Raw genomic sequence first — 23,568 nt, 5'->3', positions numbered from 1 at the left:
AGATAGCAGCAGTAGTTTCAGTGCCTGTAATTCAGTATTGTCAGGAAATTATTTGAAACAGTCTCCCTTCTAATGACTCTGCAGTCTTAACATCATGGTATCAGGAAGTTGTAAAAGTTTCCAGGCAGGCACGGGCACTCAGGGCATAAGCTTGTACTTGGTACCTGGTTTGAATGCGTCAGTCTCTGTTTGCTGTATACTTCGTCTTTGCCACAACACCAGCTGCTCCCCCCACCCCTTTAAATCACCTCATTTCAATAACTTCATTTCAGATTAAAATAGCAAATGTGTAAATACAGAAAATATTTAGATTGCGTCACGTACACCTCAAGACCTCAGTACTCCCTGCCTTGCTGTGTACCCAAACTCGGAGTTTTAAACACACCTGTGGCTTCCTTCCCAAAAGCTCCTTCAAGCACCCAAGCGAAGCGGGAAGCAAAGGCAAGAGCAAAGGATGACCAAAACGCAGCCGCCTGCCGTGGACATGCGGGTCAGCCGAGCCAACGGGACTCGGGACGGTCAGGTGCACACAGAGGGCTCAGCGCTGGCGCTGGGAGAGTGCAGGACCAGACGCACAGCACCCTCAGTTGTGGGTTCTTGGGTTGTGTTTGTTTGGGGTTTTTTGGTTGTTTGGTGTGCCCTTTTTTCCCCCCTAGACCATAAGCACATTTCTAAATCATGTGGCTGCCACAATACAGAATCAGAGCTGAGAATATGGATCTATATATGAAGAGATATAAGAAACATAGGCACAGAATATGTATGTACATGCACCCCCCAGCAATGCATATGACCCTCCAAAAACCCCATCACTCACCACAAGAACAAAGCCAAGTCTCCCAGATGACAACACTGTGCAAAGCCAACACCTACAAGAATGCAGCCCAAGTTCAAGGACCCTCATGTTTCCTATTTTGCAGCATGGGCATACAACAAGAGAAGGCAGGTGTCAACGCATTTACATACTCCACATGCAGATCAGCACTTCTGCAAGTCCCAGAAAGCATCTCTGGCATATCGCTGGGACACAGACATGTAATTTATCATAACAAATAGCTGCTCAATAGGCAATGCTACATGACCACGACTTAAGATGCAGGTTTACAACTAATTCACCAGCATTAACACTCATTTAATCAACTCTTATCCCTGACTGCTTGTTCCTGCCTTGCATTGCCCACTGCTTCGTGCCAGGTGAAGTGCTGAGGCAGCTGCACAGTGAACCAGATTGGGAACCAGATTTGGCTGGGGGGAAAAAAAAAAAAAAAATTCATTCTTCAGACAGCTCTATTCCTAATCCACCTGGTCCCCATGAGACCACACAAATGCTTCTACCAGCACAGCACAAGGAGGAGGACAGGCAGGGAGAGGGGCCAGGACACAAAGCACAACTACTCGACGGAGCAACTCTTCCAGCAAATCATAGCCTGCACATCTAACATTCGTTTTAGCACACTCATGCCTGAGTCAGGGAGTCAGAGAAAGTCAGGGAGTAGAAAGCAGCTAATTGTCACACCCACAAACGCTCCTGGAATCAAAACCAGGGAGAGGGCTTAAATTCTGTTAACGGCTTACCCACAGTCACGCATGAAAACCGTGGGGGATCAGGGACTTAACCCCACTTCACCCAAGTACCACATCACTGCTACCCAAAACACTGTTGAAACTCCGGTTCCAAGGCAGTATTTCAGCTCCACCCTTTTCTTTAAGCCACTAAAATTAATGGTGCTAATTGCCTGCATGGACATGTGCGCTTGATCTAAAGATACAGGGTGGGTTAAAGATACAGGGGGGGTTGCCCTTCGTATGCATACTTCTAACAACTGATAAAGGCCAACTTGATATTTCGGTAGTCAGAAGCTGCCACTGCTCTCTGTACATGTGGTTGGGAAGCCGTTACTTTCCCCTCATTCAAAGGTCTTGCAGGGGCGCAGCGGCCAAGGACTGCTCCGCGAACCCCGCCGCACAGGAACCGCGTCTTCAAAAGAGCCCCTCTTGTCCTAATGTAATCCCCAAGTAACATTAAAGGCTTATTTATACCTTAAGTAGGACAGATCGTGTCTCAATTGCCAAGTGTCTGGCTGAAAAGAGGAGGATTACGCTGCTGCGGCAGATAAACAGCGTGCACGAACCAGAGGCTGTGTACGGATGAATCCGTGTGCACCCCTTCAACCTCCCTCCGGTGGCTACGGGGCATGCAAAGATACAGGGACCCACTCAATTCTTGTAAGGTTAAAACAGAATATAAAGCATCCTGGAAACAAAACAGGTCGCTGTCTTGGTGAACGTATGGTTTTTACAGCCAGACTGACTGTGCTTACAGCAGACTTCAATCGTATTTCAGATCAACTCCACATTGTTACGTGCACACACGAGCTGCAGCACAAGCAGGTACTAGCAGAGCACAGGTATGCTCAGGCTGGACATCCGGACCTTGAATACTAAAAATTCTTCTAGAAAACCTGGAGGGAAAATACAGCCACAGAACTTAAAATAGGTCTGGACGATCACCTACCATGGACCCTGCAGAACAAGCCCAAGAATGCAGTACCCCCTCCAATGTTTTTTCCTCATAGACTAAAAATAAAACCACAGAGCTATTTTGTTTTTATTACAGACCTATTTTTTTTTCTCTCCTCAACTTGAGAAGTTGCTCGCCTGAAAATTATTTGATAAAGGGAAACAGTAAACTTCATCTTAAGAGAGGCAGATCACCAACAATTCCCACCGAGCTTTAACTTTTTCCTTTTAAAATATATTTTATGTATGCAGGCATTATGCTTCTGGCTTGCTCTCAAGCAATTCTGAAACAGTTCCCTCCTGAGCAATTTTATAGTTTAGCAGGAGTAACTAAGCCAATGCAACTGCGTTAGCAGAATCCACTGAAAAGCATTAAATAGTAAAGAAAACACTTCACATTCTGTGCCAGTTATTCTGTTTACCTCAGGGTTAGATAGGGAAACAAAACCAGTCGCTATGTGGGCAGTAATAGCTGCTATCTCCACACAGATTGCCATGGTTATTTCTGTAAGATGGAGGGGTTAATTTCCACAAGTATTTCTTATATATAATTATTTAGATGCACAGGCTGACTAAGTAGTCTGCTGTTTGATGCTATACAAATGCCAAGTAGCTTGCCAGTTATTCGATACCATACATATTACACTGAAAACCACACAGAGGGGTGATTAAGCACCCTAATGTGCTACACATAGGAAGATGTTTATTGTTAAAAAGTTCTCTTGCCTAATGCTTTTTCATTAAATGGTTTCTTACCACTGGAACTAGTCTGACATAATGCACTTTACCTCTAAATATAACCTCATTATTTACAGAATCAGGGCCAGTTTTACACCCACGTAAAGAGGCAAACACTATAGTTGTCAGTTTTTCCTCAGTGGCTCCCACAAGACTGATGGATAATCCGACCTTTAAAGCTACATTTCATTCAGCAGTAAGAAAATCCTCCCTTGACGCGGAGAGCAGCCGTCCAGAGACACGCTCTCAAGGAACAAGTTTCTGATGCGGTATCTTCCACACTGGGCATCCCGGACCATGCATGAGGTTTCTGCCATCAGCCTGAAGTCCTGGAGGGTGGCAAAAAGTAATTGCGTGGGATGCTGACATGGTTTGGTGTGGTTTTTTTTTTTTTTTTTTTTAAAATGCTCTTAGTCCGCTAATGGACTATGCGATTAAAGGTTAATGGTGTTATAAATGCTGTAATTAGCTACTGCTTGGCTCACGTGACATTTCAGGGGCAGGTTTCGGGGGAAGGAGGAGGCACCTGGCCCCTGCCCCCCATGGGTGATGAGCATGGCTGGCTTCTCCCACTACTTTTAATGAAAACAATTATCCTCTAGTTCTTGCTGTTAGCATAGCTGCAAGAACAGCAACATGCAGAGTTGACTCCTTCTGGATGCCCTCCCCTGCAGAGGGTCAAGCACTATACAGTCACACATCCGTAGAAAAACTTCCTTTAGAGTAAACTCCAGATTTGTTGCCTCTCCAGGAGGAAGCTCACTCACATAACTGCAACCTTCTCAATTTACACTGTTACCACTCTTCCCTTTATGGCATTTGTCCATCGCATTTCTGTCCTAGAGGATGACAACTTTTGAAGAGTTTTCTTTTCCTTCTTTTCCAGCTGAGTCCTTAAAAGCTTTGCCAGTGAGAGACCCAGACCTCAATTTTACCTTGCCTGAGCTGGGGATGGTCAGCACAGTATTAAACCCTGAAAGACTGCTGCTGAACTTCCGATGGCTATACGCTCAAGAGTGACTTGGTGTTAATGAAAGACCTCCAGAATGGGAAACTGATAATACAGACAGCACAGCTAGGCAGCCCCACAGGAAGAGAAGCTCAAAAATAAAATGGCATTGCACTGCATCACTACCACATCCATCCTTTGGGTTCCTAAGGGACAGCACCCCATAGCAAGCTACTACATCTACCTATGCTAAAACTTATCTCTTACAACAATTTACATTCAGTGAATAGTAACTGAGGAGCAAGTTTTGGTCTGTTGAGCACTAGTCACTTCCTCATGTGAAAGGATGAAAGGATTTTCAGCGAAGAGCTGTCAGGCAAGGAATACTGTGTTCTGCAGGCGGACACTGCACGACTACAACTATCACCACACTATACAAGCTGTACTGCTTTTCACAGTGCCTCAGTTTCCCCACTTGCAGAATCACACATGTAGTATCACACAGTTATATATACCACTCCACTGAGCCTCACCAGAGCTTAGAATAATGAGTTTACTCATTCCCTGTCTGTATTGGTGCATATTGATAGGCCTTCCTGCAACTAATTTGCTTTTTTAACATATATTGAATTGGTAGCAGGCATTTCATGGTCAAACCTACTCGGGTTGTGCTCCCCTGAAATAATTTCCTGCTGAAAGAGCTCAGTTTAGATCAGAAATCTTCAATCTTTGCACAGACAGCTTCACACTCTACTGCTGAACTGCATCCCAAGGCTTTTACAATGCCCATCTGTGACCAACAGTTCATCGACTCCACATCAGACCATAACAGTCCAGCAACAGGAACGTGAGCGAGGGAGCGTGTAAAATCAGTGTGAACATTGGGAGTGAAACCGAAGAACTGGAAGTACACATTTCTGTAAGAAACCCAAAACCAACAAAAAACCACTTCTTCAACTCAGGTGGACTGACCTAGCATGCTGCACGGCAAGAGCTGGCACATGCAAGGTTCTATAGTCAAGGAAGGTGCTCTGGCCAGCACAAATTAGACCTCTGCAGAGAAAAATTTCACAACTCTAGGAAGCCATCTCCAGATACACGTACCATGTCAATGTAATAGGTGGCAGAACTTAATTTTAAATTTCACATTAGTCTGAACATATAAAGACTGAAATTGAAGACAATCCTTACTTTCCAGAAGTTAGAACAACTGCTAAAAACCTGATTTTAAGTATTAACTTCTAAACACCACCCTACAAATCTCCCCATGGCCCCTTCTTTAGCCACATAGCACAACTTCCCTCCAGTTCCTATGCAGGCATGCTGCTTTACTACTCTACCCTTAACTGTTTTAGTGGTGGACTTGGTAGTGTTAGGTTAATGGTTGGACTGGATGATCTTAAAGGTCTTTTCCAACCTAAACGATTCTATGATTCTACATACGACCAACCACAGCACATTCACTCCTCTGACTTGCAGCCTTCTCTTCCCTCTCCCACACCACCTTGCAGACATTAACTCCAGTTTCTGTACTATCCCACAGCTGCTCTACCCCTGCCTTCTGTACGTGTATAAAGCACCTCTCAATTGCCCACTTATTGTACCAAAGTGCAACACCAAAGGGAATACAAGCAGCACACTTGCCACCACCGCCAGGAAAACATTGTCAATGCACGCAGTACGTAAGCAAGCAGCATTCACATGGTAAGCATGTCGACAAGACTGCTGTTTGAAAAGCGCTAGACAGCAGCACACAAAAAAACCTTCCAAGAGGCATATGTGTGATCCATACATTCTAGGGTCTTACTACTATAAAAACCCCCTGTGCTTAGTTCATAAAAAAAAATATTCTTGCAATGTAGTGACAGTCACTAGCCATACTTAGTTTTCTATATTGCCTTCTTTAGGATTAATTTTTTGGGGGCTTATTTTTCTTAACTATATGGTATGTATATGTAACAATACATATGTATAACTATACATATGTACTAAAAATATACAGTATTTACTGTGCTTAGCATGGGAGGGTTGGTCCGTGGTCTCACAAGAAATGGCCTAACAAGGCACAAAATTCGGGGCAGATTCTCATTTCCGCCCAGATAATCCTACAGCTCTCCCTAGATCCGTCTCCCTTTATGAATGGCACCCTTCCCACTGAACAACCCAGTCCATGTCAGATGCCTCAGCCATCCTATCACCTATATAAAGGTGCTTATAGTACAAGACAAGCCATTGTATGCGACTCCATTTCGGCAAGACCAAACCGAATCTGCAGCGTCGTGTGCCAGAACTGTAATCCTCTACAGCTTTCCAATACCATCACAGACACTACTGCCAGAGGAAGGAAAAGAACACCAAAATACCAGACTTTTCGTTTTAAGGTATTTCTCCTCTCGCTGCTTCTGGAAAGGAGGATGGCACCACTCCTGATTAACAGATGGGGAATGGGAGTCCAGGGGCCAGAAATACTCATGAAAACGTTCCTAAGTTTCAATTTGAAAATTGACTCCACTTTCCCTGGACAATTTTATTTACTTGGCCCAAGCCATACTGACTACCTCCCAACGACTACCTTTTTCTACGGAACTGTCTCAAAACCCATTCAATATGACATTTCATAGAATCATAGAACGGTTTGGGTTGGAAGGGACCTTTAAAGGTCATCCTATAGCAAACCCCTATGAAATGAGCCTGCCTCTTCCGATGCTGGTTTAAAGGGACCCTGTTCTAAAAATAGTGATAAACAAATGCAGTCAAAGCAGGTTTTTTCAAGGGTGGGTTTGGGTTTGGGTTTTGGCTTTTTTTAGATTGTTGGAGTCAGTTTTCCTACAGCAAGAGGAATTTCAGCTAGGTCTTCACCATGGTATATACCATTAGTTTTAGGAATTGTACTATGATCCTTTGCCTCGAAGGGAAATCTTGAAGTGAAACCAAGAAACTTTTATCTGACAACAGAGCTGTAACATTATATGCCATTTGAACGCATAAACACTCCTAACAGTTTGAAGTTTTGTTTCGGAATCGCCTGGCATTCAAGGATCCAGTTATCAGGGTGAAAGCAGTTTGGTGAAAGGTGAGGAAAGCATCGCCTGCAGCGAATACCAGGCCTTCCGTTTTGAACTTAATCAATCCACTGAATTGCGTGGGCTTTTCAAGTGCCATATCTCACATTATGCATAAAATAGTTTCAGGCACCTAACATCTATGCTAGTGAACCAGAGAAAACGTAATCCCACATTCAGCAAGTACTCACGCAGCGCATTTAGATCCCCCTCACCCCCGTGACTCAAATAGTGGAGTGACAACTACCACACGTATCCATTCCCCACACCCCCCAGTGAGGATAATTAAAGCAAATGTCTGTCTGTCATTACACAGAATCATAGAATCATTCAGGTTGGAAAAGACCTTTACGCTCATTGATGCACTCTCACAGTTCTCATGCTTTTAGCTCTGCCATGCTGTCTAAGAGTCTGTAGTACCAAGCCCAGTGGGACTCTAACCCACTCAGAACAAAACCAGTTTGCATTTCAAAGACAGATCTTCCAAATATTTCAGTACTGAAGGCTGAATAGAAAGACAGACATACATACATCATCTTTAAGTCAGTGACAATACAATACTCATTTTGTACATTTTTTCCTCCTTTTCCTTAATTTAATCCCAAACCTTTTATTTAATGCAGTTCAAAGCATAGGGGCTACTAAGACCATATTAGAAGTTATATCTGCATATATCTGTAATATTATATATCTGTATCTTATATATCTGTATATATATAATATTATAAAAATATATATAGATATATTATATATCTGTATATTATATATCTGTAAGATATAACTTTTGTTTTCTTTTCATTCAGTTCACAGAAGCAGCACTTGAAATATGGTAACCGCATATAAAAAAAAGTTGCTGCAATTAGTCACCTACCTGGATCTCTGCATTTTTTCCCCTCTAATATGTTGAGTGAGAAGTTAAATGCAACAGTTGTAATCTGTGAAGCAACGGCATGGAGCTTGCTAAATGTTTTTAAGGTGAGGATGAGTAGGAATGAAAAGATGAATGCAAAATATATTTCACCATTTTAAAATTTGTTACCCAGTACAATGAAGAAAGGTGTCCACGACTAAAAGTGTAGATTGAGAAATTGTTGTAAAGCCCCACACTTCTAATCACCTTGCACGTTGTTTGCATTAGCAGACTATTTCCTACAACCATATCATACCAAATTAAATGCAGATTTAGGAGAGCTGGAAAAAGTATGTTTGATTTCACACATTCTTTGCTCCCAAAACCGAAACATTATTATTTTAAACACACTAGAAAAAAACACATCTGCTTTACATACCCAGGCCAAAATCCTTATTGCACCATTAAACTTAGATGCGTTAATGAACTGACGAGGACCATTGGATAAAGGATCAAAAAATAAAAAAATCTCAGAGCACATTCTCCAGTTTCTAAGAACAACAAATTAAATACTGCAGATAATTTGTCCAAGATTAAGCAGATATTCACCTTTTTGCATGCAAATAACCTGCCAAAACTAAAACAATATTCACAGAATGAATTTGATAGGTATGGTGTTAAGAAATTTCCTTACAAAAATAATGGGAAGTATCTTTTAATTAATGCAGTCAGACTTTAACATGTACAAACTTACTTCAAAGTTTCCACCTAACTTCCAAATGTAGGATATTTACTAAACTACATGTTCCCTGCCTGCCTGCCCCCCCCCCCCCCCCCCCCCCCCCCCAAAAAAAAAGTAGCTAAAATACGTCAGTGTAGAGAGGTGTTAGAGAGGTCTGTTTTCACCACCGTTGCTCTTGTAGCCCATTTTTTAAAAAGACAATTCAGATTTTTGGGGTACCCTTTTTAAGTTCTGGACAGTAACTCCTGAAAGTAGTGTTTTATCTCACAAGACATAGAATTTTCATTCTCTTAATTTCTGTCCAATTTCTTTCCTTTAAGGTTTGCAGCTCTTTCAAAGTGATAAAAGCAGATCCCATGTGGTCATTTTCTGACATAAGTTTGCATAGAAGTTCTCTGAAATATACTGGTTTGAAAACATCCCATAACTACCCAACAGAATCCAGAAGCTGCCTGAAAAAGGCCAGAAAAAACCACTACATTTACAGACCAGATGAGCTTCCAAGATTGACATGAGGGGACTCATGAATTGGATTGTTTCCAATTTTTTAAAGGCCAAAGGCAGGGTCCTTACAACACCAAATACTATTACAACATAGCCTCAACTTTCCCAAAACTCACCTGAAATTCCAAAAGTCTGAGAAAGCAGAAAACCAGGGTAACAGTAATTTCCAAAACAGACCTGACACAACAGGTAAGAAAATTATTTCCAAGAACACTGTTTCAATTAGTTGCCACAAGTCTTCAGAATGCATCTTCCTACTACACAGTGTTTTTCTTCCTTTATTAGCAAGGGCAACTGCGTTCACCAAAAGATGACCAAATTGATGGAAAATGGCAGTGGGTCCCCCCCCCCCTCCCCAAAGCCCATCCCCATGGCTTGAATCCATATTAGTCTTTGGTAAGTTTGAAAAGTGGGTGCTGAGGCAATCATTAGCTGATGTTAATTCACAGTTGCTAACCCCAGTAACAGCACAGCAAAGCCTTCGCTGTTGGAAATTGCTAGTCAAGGTGCATATGGACAAATAAGGACAGCCAAGGACAGAAGCAGGAAGTACTCATCAATAGAGAAGGAAGTTCTCAATAATCCAAATCAGTCTTTAAATCCAGGCATCACAGCAAAGGAGAGCTTTAAGAAGGTTTTAGAAGAAGGAAAAATAAGTTTTTTTGGGGGAACATGACCTTTCAGATGTAAAAAGAGCAAAGCAGAGCAGCACTGATTAAGCACGTAACAAAGTCAATGATGGAAATGAGAGATGGCCTCAAGCAGTGAGCTAAACACAAAAAGGAGGTGCAGTCATGCTAAAATGCAAAAGCTACTTGTCTTTGGCTCAGAGCAAAGCATAGCTAAGTCAGATCTATACAGCCACAGTCCAAATAAAGACAAGCAGGACAAGATCAGCTTGGCACACAGAGAAAGGGGTTACAAAGATGCAGGAGACCCCAGGGGCATTTCAACTGCGTAAAGTGCATACTTACCTGGATTATACTGCAAAAGTTCAGTGGACTGGGTACTTTCTTGTGGTTTGTCAAACTGCCTTCATCTCTGGGAGCATCCCATGCAGTTGCTCACCTGCACCAGTGGAGCTACCTCCCCCTCCGACAGAATTTTTATTTTAGAGCTAAAAACCAGCCTTCAGCAGACAATCTGTAAATCTAAAATTTGCTTTTTAGCCCAACAAAACCCAAATTAGTTGATAGATTAAAAACTGCTTGGTACTGTGGCTTTTTTGCCAGAATTAACCCGATACCTAGTGTTAGGCAGTATTGTTTTTTGCTTCATCTTCCAGAAATGGAAATTGCCCACTGAAGCTTGGTTCAATGCTGTAACTAATCTCGAGTTCCTATTGATTTTGATTTCCACTATGAACCTTTAAAGTGCCAAAGAAAAATGACTGATTTTCTGGGGCTAATTTTACTTTTCGTTTAAGATTTAAGCCAGTGATTACAGCTGACAGTATAAGAAAGCTCACAGATGAAGTGGCTGACTTAACTCCACTTTATACATGATACCAAGAAGCTACCTAGCCACTAACAGCTAGCCTGTGATGTGTTAAGAGAATTGACATCTTAACTATTTCGAGTGTACAGTTTGACTGTGGTGGTGTTTTGTCTTTATTTTTTTTTTTTCCTCCACTCCTTCACCTAAATAGCAACATCAGCCTTAGTTCACACAAGGAGCATGAAAAGTATGGACGTTTTGGCCAAGTCCTGCAAAGGTTTGCATGCAGGCTCAAAGATGCACATGACGATCCAGTGTATTAAGAGAAGACTTTCATTGTAGCTAACCTCTCATACAAGCCTCTTCAGAAGGTCAGGATGACACCACTTATATTTGCATCTATTTCTTTATTCTCTATTCCATTTACATGTTAATGAGGATTGGTTAAAACAAATCCTTATTTTGCTCAAGATTATCACAGAGCAGACCTGAGAACCAATACAGACTACTTTGTTTCTGTTACAGAAGTCATAAAAATGAAGAGAAGAAAAGAATCAAGCTGAATTTGACATGTCAAAAAGACCTGAGGTGGAAGAGACACTCCCCGCTCTCAGCATTCTACAGAAGTATCTGTATGTTAGTTTACCAGGAGGCAATATAACTAAGAGAACATAATTTGAAAACAAATGTTAAAGTTGTCAAGTTATGGCAAATACACTGAACAAATTTTTATCAAACATTCAGACTTCTCACACTACAAAGTCAAAAAGCATAGGGTTTTTTTTTTCCCAGGCTGCTGAAATCTGAACAGTATTTTGATTAAACTAAAAACATGATTAGAATTTTGGAACCTAGTGGGTGCATGAATGGAAAGTAGTGCTTATCTGGGGGGGGGGGGGGGGGGGGGGGGGGGGGGGGGGGGGGGGGGGTGGGGGGGGCGGGGAAGAGGTCTTGATTTACATTTTGTTATAGCTGTGCAAGCTATGGTCCATCTCTTTGAAAAACCTATGTGCATGCTTCACTTCTATACAATAAAAGCATAAACCGTTTTATTTCAGGGAGACTATCTACATGATGTAAAAAAACCCTACACATATAAGGGTTCACAGGACTGAAGCCTATGGAGAACAAAGACTCTTACCAGTGGAACAAGGTGTTAAAATTGCAGTTCATGAGGAAAACATGCAGGGGTTATGCTGTACGAGCAGATCCAACAAAAAAGTTCAAAGAACTTACAGAGCTTATAGACTCAAAAATCTACAGGTTGTTCATAAATACACTTGTTTCCACAGTAACACTAAGTATTCAGACAGGTTATTACCATGCAGTACTAATAACATAGAGGATTTTGGTCCTTTCCCATACAGCTGAACAACTTCATTAATAAGTTAAAAAAAAAAATCAGTAGAAGTTTTAACATGCAAGCGTTAAGATTGGAGAAATTTCTATCCAAAACACTGTACGGAAGTAAAACTTTATAGGTCTAACCTCAGATCTTTAAGAAACATCAAGAAATGAGTTGACTAAAAAGTCAAGTTTAATCTGAATTTTTAGATTTTAAATGAATGCTCTCCCATAGCTGGAATAAGACTCATTCCAGCTGAACTTGGGATGGATTTGCCCTAGGAGCTCTAAGTGTTGTTTGTGCTCTTCTGTCTCCCACAGAGAAGCCCCCTTTGAGGCTTCTGGCTTATTGTGACACAGAGCCACATTTGCTATAGAACGAACACAAATCCATCACTAAGAGACACCTCATAAATTCTGTTTGGTTATCTTTTTCTATAGAACACTTGCATCTTCTTGATAAATCCTTCTCAAGAAAATATAAAGCATATCACACTGTTTTAGCAATCCTTTATTGAAGATAACAAGTTGGTTATGTTCACTGTATTGTATGAAACATCACAATATCATACTGGGAAGGTACTATCAGTACAGGGTTGGACCAGAGCGGACAGTCTGAACAATAAACCATTTTGCATTCTTCATTCCCTATCTTTTAACAACCCCAAAAAAACCAGTAAAGGGACAAATACCTGTTAACATCATCATTTAGAACACTTTAACTTACAAGGCTAAAATCTAATGAATAAATAAAATATACTGTGGCAATAATCCTCTCCAGACAAAAAAAAAAATCAGGTACACAGTGAATCAAAATGATTGGGAAAGCTGGCCTTTGGCACCAGTATGAAAGAGCGTGTGGTTTTTACAGACTCACCATGGGGATAAAGTTACAGAAAAATACCATGAATTCCATTTCACACAAAACCAGTTGATGACTGTCATTAGCTTAAAACTACACACAAGGGCAATTACATCCTCGCTGAAACACAGTTTGAACAAATAGGAAAATGTCTACAAGGCATCCACAGCATGTAAATCATGTACAGATGGATACATTCATTGTTTCCCCTCCCCAATAGCTTTTATTTCAGATAAATACTTTACTCTTCCCCATTTTCAGCATTTACTGGACTCATTACATGCACAACGCAAAGAAGTCAGAAAAAAAGTCAAGGTTATTGCAAAAATAGAATTAAACTAAGAATCTTCAAGTACCTTACATGACAGCCACTCTGTACCATGCCCATTGCTTATAAAATGAAAGGTCATTGAACCATGAAAATATCTCTAATATTTTCTTAATTTAAAATAGATAACTTTAAGTGTATTTATAGTAATCTCAAAGTGATAACTTGAACTTTGAAAATAATGCAAACAATTAAAAATTATACCCATATTACACAAGACTTTTGTCTGTATCTTAAGCTGAAAAAAAATCAAAAAACTATAGAAAACCACATAGAACAAAAAAATAATCACAATTTACATTATAATAAAGGCAAATTTTCAGCATTTTTTAAAAAACCTGCAGCTGTGAGAGATGTCAAAGCAAGTCACTACTAACTATAAATTCATCAGTTTGGTTTTAAAATATTTTCTCTAGCAATAGTTTAAGGGTGTGTTGTACACATGCGTAAAATTCTTACTGTTTTTAGATGCCTAGAGTCTTCATATATTATTGCCAAATACACTTATCTTCAAGCAAGCAGTAGGCAACATATCACAATTTGGACACCGCAGGGAAACCTAACGGTCTGGTAATACAGGTAAAACTGGAAAATTAAAAAAAAAAAATCTGATAGCATATTGCCCAATTGAAATTACTTCCAAGCCACAGAGCTGCAAAGCCTTCCAACTCGGTAAAGTGAAATAAGTAATGTCTCAAACAATTACTTGTACTCTCTCACGCTTGTGTGTGGCACATTTCATTTAGCCATAGTGTATCTTCAGAGTACACCTACAATCCCATGCACCTCAGGTACATATACCAATCTGCTGAGAGAATCATTCCTTCCTTCCTAGGACCAAAGTTCCTTACAGATGTAATCAGTATGCCTGAGGCTGGTAAAAATACTGTAGTACAGGCAATGCTAAGAGTGGCAATAATAGAAAACACAAAAATGAACAAATGATGGTAAATTTTAATATCTTTCTGCCCATTCCACAAAATGTTGGAAATCCACCAGAATTTTTCCCTTGTATTGAAGAAAACAGATTTAAAAGTTTTTTTCCCCCTTTCAGAATCAAAAGCATTTCAGTAGATTTGTAAGGCTACCACGGATCTTCTAGATCTCCAGCACCCTACAGGAAAAGAAGAGGAGAAGTATTACTACTCACCAATACAAATGAAAACATTTTGTTGCACTTTGGATTTAAGTGGCATAATTAAGTAGAATACTAGCATAAAACAGACATTTTCCTTTTTTTCCATTCCTGCCCACTTCCACACACACACATTCTCTGTTCTTCAACCTCATGAGGGAATTCACTTTTGTAACACATGAACCCAGAAAAGCTATAAGCACAAAGACTTAAAAAATTAAGTATTATCTAAAATTGTACTAAAACATAGCTATCAATAGATACTACATCTATGGACTACAAAAAAAGGTCTATAAAATACTAAGGAACTCAGCTCTTCAGGTATCCCTGGGCCTCAAGAAACTCCCACAGGCTCTTTTTCATTAAGGCAGTGAAATTTGTACCTATTTTGAACAGATATTTTTGTGCAAGTGTTATATTATGAACTGACCACTGACACAAGAATTCCGGATTTAACTTATTAGCAGATTAGTTACCACCACTGCAAATTCCCACCATTATCACTGATCTACCCACATGCACATACATACATGTGTCAAACACCAAAAGACATGGAAAAGATTTGGTAGAAGGTAAACGTACGTAGAATAGCCAGTTTATTCATTTATATGGCTGATGTTAAACTTGAACCTGAGAAATTTTGCCCAAGTAGAGGATTATGATGAATAAGCCAAACCCAAATTACTCAAATATTTGTAGGAACCAATGAACATCATGAGTTAATATCAGAAGCTATAAAAGTTTCAAGTCATGTCAGAAGACAGCATTTCAAAGGAAGTTTATTACTTGCTTAAAAGAGTCAATATGCATACAGACGTTATTCCACAGCATATTCTTTATTTTCACTTAAACACAAATTCTTAGAACTTGACACTAGGTACTAAATCTAAGTACATTTTCATTTCTGAATATATGTTATGCTACAACCTGGGAAGTAATAATACAGCAGTCTAGAAAATAGATATTTATGATGAACAGTGGATACAATCTAAATTGGAAAAAAATCAAACATTTCATGAAGAATAAGTGACAACCTAAAATGTAATTAGCTTTTGTAATTTAGTTGTAATATAAACTATACACAATTCAAATACAAACATGCAGTATATGAAGTTGGGGGAAAAAAAAGAAGACTGAAGAATTTGTATAATTCAATTAATTTGCACAAAAGGTACAATTAAGATATGAATTACTTTACAATTAGCGAACACACACCATGAAAATTATTATTTAAGAATGTACTTAAAAGAAAAAGTTTTAAAATTTATTTTTGCATTAGCATGTTAGATTCCTATTGTTGGTGCCACAGGATTTTTAAAAAAATCAAAATCTCAAATGGGAAGTTAACTGCTTTGCTACACAATGTAAAATGCAATTACTATAATATACCATAGTAGTTGAATTTCTAAGGAAAAAAAAGCTTTGTATAAACAATCTGTACAAATAACTAAAGTAAAAACAAACAGACTTCTAGGATAAATGTAACAAACATTGAGATATAAACAAAGGAAAATACACCAAGTGAAGCGAAGCATTAAATCCACTATATTAAACATTACGTCTGTTTATCACTCATCTCATGCATCCCTGAATCTCCATTTGAGCTCTGTACTTCAGCAAGGTGATCCCCAGATTCTGTGTGGGTGGCTGGTACGGGGTCCCCGGGTCCAGCATGAGTATCTGAAGTAGATGCTGCAGCTGATTCAGCAGTGCACTCTTCTCCCTGCATCTTAGCTAGCCTGTAACTAGTCAGCATCTCTTCCAGAAGATGGCGGTAGTTCCCCCTATGATTAATTCTCATTTGCCTGAGTGCTTCCACCAATTTTCCCTGCGTTCCACTTTCCTCGGCTTCGCCAGGGTCCTTTTTTTAAGATTCAAGACCCCAAAAAAATCAGTAGTTAAACTAGGATATTTTCTAACAACATTAAAAGAAAAAAAAAACAACACAATTTTTCTGACTCAGAAAACATCAGCTTTGCTCTATTTGAATCTAAACCACCTTATTAGCAACATACACCTTAGAACAATATCATCCGTGTTTGTCTATTTTATACAACATAATAATTTAAGAAACGATACCTATTACAACAGCATTTTTAAGCATTTCAATTTATTTTGAGCCAGACAGTGTCAACATGGTACCTCTTCCCAATTAACTCCATCTTGGTTCAAATTGTCTTTTGATGAATGAGTACAGCTGACATTCCCCACAACTGTGGTCAGTTGTCAGTGAAGAAATTGAAAATTTAAACTTCTTTAGCCAACAGGTCAATATTTTTACTTGTGAATTTCTGCACAGCCAATAGCAACACAGTCCTGTGAAAAACTTACTAAAGAGAATAGATAACTCTACTGCTAGCAGTTTAGTTGAAGCATTGCATCAAAATAAATGCTCACAGTGTTTTAGAAAACAGTTCCCCTGCATTAAAGACTGATTTTCGCATGCATGATGTTGCCATGAAAGAAACGCGCAGCTACCTATCAGCACCAGGAGTGGTGGTGTTTGAACAATGTAAACCACTATTTTTGGCAGATGTGCATATTGGCTAGAAAAATTAACAGGTAGAATTCAAAGTAAAATCTAGCAACCTACAGCACAAAACCTGAGTAATAAGCACTGATTAAGGAATGGAGGTCTCCTCTGCAAATGACTTACTTGGCTACAAGCCTTCATTTGAAAAAAATTATGGGGTTTTGGTTTTTTTTTTTTTTTTGCAATAGACGTGCACACCTATTGTAGTGCTGAGACTGATACTAGATATTTTAGCTTTCAAGTACTAAAGCTGTACTGTTGCTTTAAGGGAATACTACATCTTAAATTACTAATATCTAGTAAGTTATCAAGCTATACAAATGGAACTGTATCTCTGGAAGCTGGCAGATTTTGCAATACATTAGAAGCAAAATCCAGACTGCCTTTTTCTCATGCTGACCTCATTTTATTGTCATCTAGTCCAAAAGCTTCATAAACTACAAGTATTGCAGTCACTCACTCACAAGCTTAATAGCAGCATTAAGACAATGTCTTGGGTTCAGTAGGGTTTTGGATGTTGTAATGTTCCTGGAATAGAAGCCCCAAAACTGATTAGCACAGTCTAAGTTAAAAAGGGGACAATTTTACCACAAAAATGAATGTCACTGCATATAATGCTATGCTGTAAGCTTAATTTGTTGCATAAATAGATACATACTTCCACTGTGGTTTGCTGGTCTTAGTTCAAGGTGTTTTGACTCCCGTGTACTAGCATTTTCATATACAGATAGCTTTTCAAAAGCCCAGTGAGAAGTTAAAGGAGTCAGTTTTAATGCATGAAACAGGACTGTTTTAATGCCTCATGAGCACAACATCAGTGAAAACTCAGGGCATCAAGATGAGGTTATAGATGTATCCTATTTCTTAGGTTTTGACAAAAAAACCCCTATTTATGTATTTATCTAGCTAGTATTAAACAAGGCAGCATAACTGAAGAATTCCAGTTTTTTAAAGTTCAGAGAACATCTAAATTCCATAGTTTCTCCAGCCCATCAGTTTTTCTCCGAGGCTGACATTAGCAAACATACACCCTGAATCTCCCCATTTCACAATATTCACATCTTTAAAAATTCTCCTGGCAGACTGAAGCGAATACTTTTGCTCCCATGCAACACTGAAGAGTAAAAGCAATAAGCAATATAATAGCAGCTCTGAGACTCCTAAACAATTCAAATGCTAGTAGGAGTTGAAGTAACAGTTCTGTTAGTGTTTGATGTTCAAACTCACATCCTGCTTTGCACCCTGTTTGATGGCAGGCTATTTTGTGCTTCCCTCGTCTCCCTCAGTGCTAGTAGACAAGAAACCCCACAAACAGTAGGACAGAAACAGCCTCTTTCACATACTATACACTTTGTATACACTATAATGCAGATTTCTCCCTAATGATGTGTGGCTAGAAGAGGTTCCTGAAAACTAATGTTATTGTGCAAGTTAGCATTTGTCTTCCTTCATGTGCTAATTCAACTTAGTGCTACTGACCATAAAAAGAAGAATAAATTTTTGCTAGCTATATTTAACATGATCATTCACAATTCTTACACATTTTGCTCTGTTAAATTATGTATATAAAAAGGGCTACTACATATTAGGGACAGGATTTACAATATTTAAGGGTGTAAGAATTTTGTCCATTTACATTTTTAAAATTATCTGTAGCAGCCCTTAATGACATATGATTTGATTTACCAAAGTGCCAGAGTACAATATTAGTAAAAAAAAGAGAGAATTATGGTTAGTTTCAAACAAAATACTCAAACATGGCTTTAAACAAATGCCACTGGAACTATTAACACAGCCACTGTAATTTTAACATTGTTCCTTGTGTTTAAGGATACATATACACCCAAGTAGCCTAATTGGATAGTAGCCTCCTAGCCTTAGGAACACATAAAAAAAAATGGTGGAAGAAGTAGATGCATTAGAGAAAGAATAATACTTTAACATGTTAACTAGAACACCGACTCGGTGGTATCGTAACATTACAGTGGCAACAATTATTTAGCTATGAAGAAGTTCTTTTAAATTCCCTTTAAAGATCTGAAAACACCAAGCACCAGTACGTAACAGATTTCTATGATTTCACTCGCAGTTGTAAAGGCACAAGCCACCACATTTACAGCAGAATTCTCTCTGCTGAAACACTGGCAAAGCTGCTCTTTGTGAGCCCAATGCAGGGCTCTCTCCAGCCCTGGTTTTACAAAACACTTGTACTCTGCTGAGATGCCTAAAAGATAAAGCTTATGACTGCTATACCCTGAAGCCACACCAGTGATCTCTGGATACTGCTGTAGTAAAGATCCTTTCACTCCTCAGTCTCTCACTCTACACAACATCTCCTTATCTAGGCTATATGTTGAAGATTCTCAGAAAATGCACATGTGAAGAATTAGAAGAAGTTACTCTACAATCACTAGCTTGGATGACAAAAAAATTCTAAGCACAGCACTAACTGAAATCTTTACAGTGCTGAATAAAAACAGAGCTAATCTAGAAAAAGATACCGCCTTGATTTTGATTTATATACTAAGAACTTATCTGCAAAGCTTATGATCCAGCTCACAGTAACTCAGGGTAACTAGTTTAAATTGTTCAACGCTAAGAAGCATAGTCTTTAGAAGGATGTCATTCTCAATTGCAAAAGTTAATCTGGTTGGTTTGGGTTGTTTTTGTGGGGTTTGTGTTTGTGCTTTTTGGTGGTTTTTAAAATTTTTACTGATGTGCATTATATTTTAGCAATGAATTACATTATTATTTTGTCAAGGTAAAAAATGTTTCTAGCCTTACATAAAATCATTAGGTGAAGATGACTGCCACAGGCAGACTTTCTAGTTAGTAACAGCAGTATTCTGCACTACGCCCAGGCTCTAACAGACACATGTACGCTGTTTACACATGGGGAAAGATTCTCAAGTGCAAGTCAGTGCACCTTCATGCTCTGTGGACTCAGCATCTGTGTCTGTAGCTCATAATTTTTAGTATAAAGATCCGCTCTAGCTTCATACTAGTTAGTAACAGGGGCATTATTAGCTAGATTTCAGTCTCACTTGGAAATGGCATCACTGGGATGTACTGTATGTTTCCTTCCTACCTTTGCTTCCTGTTTAAATGCGAGATGTGTAGCAACATTATCAAGTGTTTAGAGTCTGATGTTGAGTAACTGAACAAACAGCTTGCTTCCCTTTTACTCCCCTCCCCGCCTTGCACTAGAGTATTCAGTTCAAAAGACTAAGAGATCACTACATATATACCTGGAACTGAGTAAGACTAGCAAGGAAGTCATGCTTCCATCACCTCAGAGATGAGGTCCACTAAATTCATCCATTTCAAGGACAGTAAGATAACAATTCCTACTTGCTAGGAAAGTGCAAACAGGAATTGCATCCTTCACCCAGTGGCACATCCTCCTCTCAAACTGCTCTGGGTTAGAATCACTTAGGATGGAAAGAAGAAAAGGTATTGACTAGCAAATAACATCTTACCACAAGACCAAACTAAAATTTAATCCACTGTATTTAAAACACGTCATCCAAATCATTATTGAGATTTGCACTAACTACCAACAGAAGGCAAAGTTTACAAACTAGACTGGAGTGTACTGCTCATGTTTCATATTAAAGAAGCCAAATTAAAAGGACTCAAAACAACTATCCAGGGATTTTAATGGCAATAAAGGTCAAAGCTATTAATGGTAATAAGGGTTAAAGCTATATTCTTTTATGAGTAACTTGCATATTTAGTTCAGTTACCTCATTTTATGAAATCATAATAGATGACATACAAAAAATTCCTGGAAGGGGCAATACACAAAAGGATGCTGTACTGTATGTTAGGACTTTCAGCAAGCTTGCATGGCTATTGAAAAGTAAATTTTGACTTAGAAAACATGCATCATAATTGCAACTATAGCATATGATATTCATAGAAAATTACCATTAGACAACCTTTTTTTTTTCCTTAAAAAAAACCAATCAACTTACAAAACCTATGCCATAATCTTCAAATAAACCACGTTCACCAATAACTTTACCCCAAAAGCAGGAACAAAATTATGGCTAAACACAAAAAGTAGTAGCAGGCTGACAGAGGTGCAGAGTTTCCTGAAGGACCAAAGAAGCTGAAAAGAGGAAAATTTTTTCTAGCCTGTTTTGGGGTCCTGTTGCACAATTCATTGAAAATTAAATGAAAAAATGGATACTCTTTCACTTTCGAACTAAAAAAATTAAACAAATCCTAAAAAGTGAAGTTAGACATTTCTTCTCTATTTGTAGTCTAACAGAATAGTGGCCCCTTCCACCTACACAAGCTTTCTAACTTAAGAGAATAAACTAAATACAGGAAGCCAAGAGAAGAAAAACAGTAGGAAAAACCACAATAATAATTGTGGTGAGGCTGCATATTCACAATCTCAAGGTGCACAACTGATCATTTCAAAATATTTAAAATAAAAGTTGACAGCTCCCCAACACTATTCATTGTAATGACTACTTGACTGAGGACCTTGTAGCCATCTCAGAAGAGGAAAAGATATGACAAAGTATTTACTAGAAGATGAATGGTACCTTCACAGATTAGTTCACATAAACTGTACAGGGAATGACAACATGTGTACGAAGAGTGATGTTTTTATCAGTTCTTCAGTTTTCCAAAGTTTTTTTTTTTAAACAAATTTAACCACAACTGAGATAACATTAGTATAAAAAGTAATAACTGGTGTTTAAGAACCACCTAATAACCAGGTTTAAAGTTACAGTAAACCATATTTCAACATACTATTTAAAATTCAACTTATTAGGAACTGGGCAGAAGAACGTAAGCCATTTTAGAAATCAGAACTAAAATAACTTTACACGTTCCTTAGACCACTGCCCATGGGATATTTAAAGATAGTGTAAACTCTAAAAAAGTTGTCAATATTAGCCTCGTTATCTTTTATGTTCAGTGTGCCAAGGTCTTCCACACTTACAGAAGACAATAGGAAGTGTGTTTGCTCCCTCTTCTACTAGACTTCTGGACAGCAGACATAATAGCTAGTTAAGTAATGAATATGCTGACCATAATTTTTGACAATAATAAACTACCATTTAGAAAAACCCTGCATTGTTGTCTCACAGGTTTGATTGAAAAAAGAGTAGTCAATCAAATGTTCAAAAAGTCTTTCAAAATTGGGTGTCAGTTTGCTGTCTTTGAGGATGACATTCTATATCAGATCCATCCAAAACAAGGTCAAAATGGACTGTATGCTACAATACATATTTCATGTTCATAATGCTTTATTGGCAGTGATGTACACTTTTGCTTAATGTATGACACTACTTTCATGTTCTCATTAACAGAGAGGTGTAGTCATCAAAATGGGAACTTACCCCCTCATTCTCTCTGTGTGGATTCAGCCTACTATACACAGCTTCAATAATATTACGCCTAAAAAGAGAAGTTTTAAAAAAATTAAGCACAAAGGATTTCAAAACATTGAGAACTTAAGTTTAAACACAGTAATAATTTCAAAGTGTTTAAGATGTCTTGCCTTTAACTTGCCTCTTAAAAAGATGAAGCCCACTCCCAGTGTCTTTACTCACTTTCAATATGATGTCTGGGGATTTATCTGTAAGTCAGGATTTGTAAAGACTAAGCAAGGCAAAACATTTTCTTACCTTACCCTGCCCTTTACATATTTAGAAGTTCCAGCTGCAGACTGTTGACTCTTCCAAACAAAGAGAACAAGGGCATCGAATGAAAATGGCAGCAAATGTCTCAAAAATACACACTGATGGTTCTTGATACAACAAGAACTTTCTGCCCCAGAATACTGAGGATGCTAAAAGTTTTATAAGGCTCCTTCTGAACATATTTAACTTCATGGAAGAGAAATTCTAAGTCACTATGTACATAAACTACCTCAAGATCAGGAAGCACCTCAGCTGTAAGAAGCTGAAAACTGAAATAATAATGATAAGGGAAGTATTTTACATATTTTCGTGGTTTTATGTTCTTCCCTAGGCATCTACTTTCAGCTATCCTGTGGAGAGGACACAGAGCTAGAATGATCCTTGGTCTGATGTAGTATGATGAGGTTCTTATGTTCACACCATGGAAGCAAAGCACATTCAAAACAGAAGAGTTCGGTTTTTGAATGGAATGTTGCAAGTATGTTGACTTGTGAGACAAAGCAATAAATCAGGTAGTCTCAGTATCTAGTGTCCAGCATCAGAATACATTTTTCCAGTCATGATCCAGCATTTAAAACACTACCTACTAAAATACTCAGACCTCTGGGAGATGGTTTGCAGACCAGTGAATGCAAGGGACAGCACATCAAATCTCAGGATGACCACTAGCCTACAACACTGAAAAGACATCGTGCTATCATGTGTTCAGAGGCAATATATGTCAATGATGAAATCAGCATTTATCTAGACACACCAGACCAAGACAAGCAGAAGACAGACAAAATAGATACACCTGACAACTCGAAGCCTCAAGACACCAGTGTATATGCAATTTGTGCTTGTTCACACATGAAAGTTTTGGGCTGTGTCTGAATGAGCTCCAGGAAAGAAGTTCAGA

General features: G+C 38.7%; 1 protein-coding gene across 8 annotated transcripts in view; it reads right to left on the bottom strand.

Moving 5' to 3' along the window:
• Positions 1 to 12,636: 12,636 nt before the first annotated feature.
• PPM1B (protein phosphatase, Mg2+/Mn2+ dependent 1B) overlaps positions 12,637 to 23,568 on the bottom strand; it is a 46,388-nt gene continuing 35,456 nt past the window's right edge. For 6 of the 8 annotated variants that reach the window (XM_075706671.1, XM_075706666.1, XM_075706665.1 and 3 more), the window contains 2 exons: positions 22,368 to 22,425; positions 15,828 to 16,332 (listed from right to left, as the gene is read on the bottom strand). In XM_075706671.1, the coding sequence (XP_075562786.1) occupies positions 16,027 to 16,332; positions 22,368 to 22,425 (364 nt within the window). In that variant the 3' untranslated portion in view covers positions 15,828 to 16,026. Of the gene's footprint in view, positions 14,451 to 15,827; positions 16,333 to 22,367; positions 22,426 to 23,568 lie in introns of those variants that run through there. The other 2 variants (XM_075706672.1, XM_075706673.1) reach the window with 2 other exon arrangements.

Source organism: Pelecanus crispus, chromosome 3 (assembly GCF_030463565.1).
Source record: "Pelecanus crispus isolate bPelCri1 chromosome 3, bPelCri1.pri, whole genome shotgun sequence".
Classification (NCBI taxonomy): Eukaryota; Metazoa; Chordata; class Aves; order Pelecaniformes; family Pelecanidae; genus Pelecanus; species Pelecanus crispus.
The sequence above is the reverse complement of the archived record's forward strand: the minus strand, read 5'-3'. Positions and strand labels throughout refer to the sequence as shown.